This window comes from Monopterus albus, unplaced genomic scaffold, assembly GCF_001952655.1.
Source record: "Monopterus albus unplaced genomic scaffold, M_albus_1.0 scaffold10.1, whole genome shotgun sequence".
NCBI classification, from domain to species: domain Eukaryota; kingdom Metazoa; phylum Chordata; class Actinopteri; order Synbranchiformes; family Synbranchidae; genus Monopterus; species Monopterus albus.
In genome coordinates, this window is record NW_018127890.1 from 693,901 (window position 1) to 697,831 (window position 3,931).

At 44.0% G+C, this 3,931-nt stretch overlaps 1 protein-coding gene across 1 annotated transcript in view; it reads right to left on the bottom strand.

The window, feature by feature from the left end:
• The window catches only part of itsn2b (intersectin 2b), a 35,189-nt gene that overhangs the window by 13,698 nt on the left and 17,560 nt on the right, over window positions 1–3,931 (bottom strand). The window contains exons 12-18 of the mRNA XM_020589973.1: window positions 3,302–3,564; window positions 3,010–3,159; window positions 2,783–2,923; window positions 2,451–2,538; window positions 1,595–1,734; window positions 459–640; window positions 1–308 (exon numbers count right to left, since the gene is read on the bottom strand). The exon at window positions 1–308 is cut by the window's left edge and continues 486 nt beyond it. Of these exons, the coding sequence (XP_020445629.1) occupies window positions 1–308; window positions 459–640; window positions 1,595–1,734; window positions 2,451–2,538; window positions 2,783–2,923; window positions 3,010–3,159; window positions 3,302–3,564 (1,272 nt within the window). The remainder of the gene's footprint in view (window positions 309–458; window positions 641–1,594; window positions 1,735–2,450; window positions 2,539–2,782; window positions 2,924–3,009; window positions 3,160–3,301; window positions 3,565–3,931) is intronic.

Consider the following 3,931-nt stretch of genomic DNA (forward strand, 5'->3'; position numbering starts at 1 on the left):
GTTGCCTTCTCTCCTCTTCCAGCTTTCTCCTCTCGTCCTCCTGCCTCCGTCTCTCTGCCTGCCTCTTGCGCTCCTCTTCTTCTCTTCTCCTTCTATCCTCCTCTTCTCTTTTCTTCCGTTCTGCCTCCTCCTTTGCTTTGAGCTCTCGTTCGACCTGCTCCTTAGCAGCCTGGATGAGGGCCTGTCTCTCTCTCTCCTCCTCCTCCCTCTGTTTGGCCTCTCTCTCCTCCTGAAGCCTCCTCTGACGCTCCTCTTCATCCCTCCTCAGCTTCTCCTGCCACTGACGCTCCTTTTCCATCTGAATACGCCTGTAAGTGAGAAGCAAACAGTGAAGTTATTTTAAAAGTTAGTACCTCAAGATGAAATATTTTTTTAGATTTTTTTTGTATTTCATTGAAATTCAACAAGGAAGGAAACAAAAGTTTCTTTAGTATAAAACCTGTGTGAAAGCAAAATACCTCTGAGCTTCCTCCTCCTCCCTCCGTCGCCTTTCCTCCTCCTGTTGTTTTCTCTCCTCTTCTCTCCTCCTTCTCTCCTCCTCTTGCTCCTTCTTTCGAATCACCTCACGCCGTTTGTCCTCTTTGACGCTCTGTAGTTTCTCCAATGCTGCCTGCTGCTTTCTCTGGCTCTCCCTCAGTTCCTGACGCACACAAACACATGCCGTGTCTAGCGGAATAACAGATGTGTGACTGAACTAAAGATTAAGCTGACTATGTAGGCATAGTGGACTGAGGGATTTACATGCACAGAACATGCCAAAAGACATAGTGGACACAATAGCAACTGTATACAGTATTAAGCCATTCGCAGGATGGTGTGAGAGAAGAAAGAAAAGACAGAGGCTTGAACATAGAAACAAGATGTTAATGATGAAGAAATATAGCAGGGCAAAAAGAAAACAGAAAAGATAAGAGGAGACAAAAGACAAACAGCTTAGAACAACAATGAGAACTAAAATGGAAACCTTTAGTAGGTAGAAGAGGTTACGGAGGCAGGCCAGCAGACAGAAGACAACCTGAAGCATAGAGTCCTCAGCACCCACATACTGTAAAGTCGGGGAGACGGGATATGAGATAGGTGAGAGGGCAGAGAGCGGAAGTAAGGGTCCAGCAAAAGGAGGAGAAGAATAGGATGAGAAGAAAACGGGGTTAGGAATGATTGCAGAAGCGAGAAGAAAAGCAGTGAGGGCCAAGCAGCTGTATGTAATCTCTGTGGAACTTAAAAACATAGATGGCAAACTTGTAATGTAGAAATATAGTTTGTATGAAAACAACAGGGAAAAGAACCTAAACGACAACCAGCTCTGTATTAAAGCTTCATGTTGTCATTAAAGATAAAAACACTCAAAATCAAGCAGTAGTGTATAATTTACCCCACAACAGCAACATTATTACAGTTATAGAGATTTTAAAAAACACAAAGTGCACCATGTCTCTGTTCTAAGCACTTTAGTTTAGATGTTATTGAATTTTGAGACTGTTTGAAGGATTTGCAGACCTCTGCACATGCTCTGTTATTCCTTTATATGTGAAGTGCTGAATTAACTGATGCCATGTTAAACTATTATGTTAATTCTCTACTAGGATTCTAATACCTGAATGTCTTTGTTATACTGGTCCATCTCAGCCAGCTTGGCAGAGGTCTCTTTCTCCAGAGCTTCCAGCTGATCTCGCAGTTTCATGCATGTGCCTTTTTTCTCAGTAGCGCCCACCATCAGGGCAGACAGGGTCGACACTGCAAGCAGATGAAATACAGGTAGATTAACTAGAATCTCCCCTGTGCTAGAACACCAGGAGGCAAGTTTAAAACGTGAAAACATTTTCATTCATGCATTTATACATCTGGATACAATAATGATAAAGATATTTTCATGTGTTACATTTATTGAATCATTTATATTGAGTAATTTCATATTCTGTATTCATTTTTAGCATCTGAATTAGCTGTGATGCAAGTACCAAACTGTCCATTTAACATGTTGTGTTCTTTTATCTAACATTCATTCATTCATTCATTTTCTACCGCTTAGTCCCTGAACGGGGTCACGGGTGGGGCCGGAGCCAATCCCGGCCGGCAATTGGGCGAAGGCGGGGTACACCCTGGACAGGTCGCCAATCCATCGCAGGGCTAACACATAGACGAACAACCACACATACACGCACGCACTCCTATGGGCAATTTAGAGACACCAATCAACCTAAGCTGCATGTCTTTGGTCAGTGGGAGGAAGCCGGAGCACCCGGAGAGAACCCACGCAAGCACGGGGAGAACATGCAAACTCCACACAGAAAGGTCCCAGGTGGGGCCCGAACCCGGAACCTTCTCGCTGTGAGGCAATGGCGCTATCCACTGTGCCACCGTGCTGCCCCTTTATCTAACATCTACTCATCTATTTCTCCATTTCCTCACTAGCGCTGCTGTAACATGAGCTTTGTCCATTAAATACTAACCAGGCTGGTTATTCAGAGACATGTTTTTGAGTTTCTCCGTCAGTCTCTTCTGCTCCGGAGTCATCTGGGACAACTTCCTCTGGAACTCCTGAGTGAGAGAAAATGCATCAAAGACAACAGTAAAGGCACTATTGGAGGAAAACACTTGGGAAAGCACTGAAGCAGGTTCTCTCTAGAAAGCAGTGATCTGACATGTGAATCACAGACACTAAATAAAACTGTTCTAACTATTATTAACTGTCATAGCTACGATAACTAAAACTGTTAGGGAAACGCATGAACAACTGAAACTTAGAAACACATGGGCAAAAAACAAAAACTGAGACACACACCTCTAGCTGTTTGTGCAAGCTGTTAATGTCTTGCTGACGTGTCTCTTTCCTTTGATTGATCAGATCCAGCTCGGTCCTCTGAAGCTTCTTCTTGTTCTGAACGTCACGGAGTCTGTCTGAAATCTGACGGTGCTTGTCGCCCTGAGGTGGAGAGAGACACAGATGACTGAAACATCTGGACGAAATGAGAACACCTCTATGAGTGTCTTAGTCTCCTCACCACTCACCACAGTCTCCAGCTCCATCTCAAGATTCCTTTTTTTAGCTTTCAGTCTGTTGATATCATCCTTCTCCTGCTCCCTCTTCATCTGGAGCTCTCCTCGCCGCCTCTTCTCCCACTCCTCCTTCCTCTGGCGCTCCAGCTCACGCTGCGCAGCCTGAAATTAACCCACACAGGACACTGAAGTAAATGAATATGCATGCACCAGTGTAAAGCAATGAGCTTCTGCTGTGAATATAAAATACAATAAGTCATATATACGTGCACATACAGTGTCTACAGTCATTCAGAGAGCTCACCTCTTTTCTCTCTAGCTCCCTCTGCCGCTCTTCTTCTTTCTGCCTCTCCAGCTCCCTCTGTCGCTCCAGCCTTCTCTCCTCCTCTTTCCTTCTCCTCTCTTCCGCCTCCCGAGCCTCCCTTTCTCTCTTCTCTCGCTCCTCTCTCTCCTTCTGAGCACGTCGCTCCTGTTCCTTCCTCTCCGCCTCCTGGAGCGCCAGCCGTCTTTTCTCCAGTTCTGCGTTCCCCTGCTCCATGTTGACTTTGAATTTATCCTCAAATGACACTGAGTATAGATGAGTAAAAGGTTTTATTTTGGTTATGTATGTGCTGTAAAATCCTGAAAATATTTACAGCGTCTGACTGCATAAGAGGAAACCAGATGTTTTAATTAACATGATAAATGTTATAAATGTGAAAATGATCACATAACTAGAAGTAATATTACAAAAAAAATTGGTTCAAATATTGTTTTTAGAACATGTGCACAAAAAAAAAGGTTAAAGCAGAATGGTAAAATAAACTGAGACTAACTTGCAGCCCCAATTTTACTGTCTTATCATAATCAAGTATGTGTACAAACCCAGCACAGAGTGTGCTACCCTACACTAGTTAACATCGGTGTCGGCTGCCTACGGTTTCAAGCGTGTACA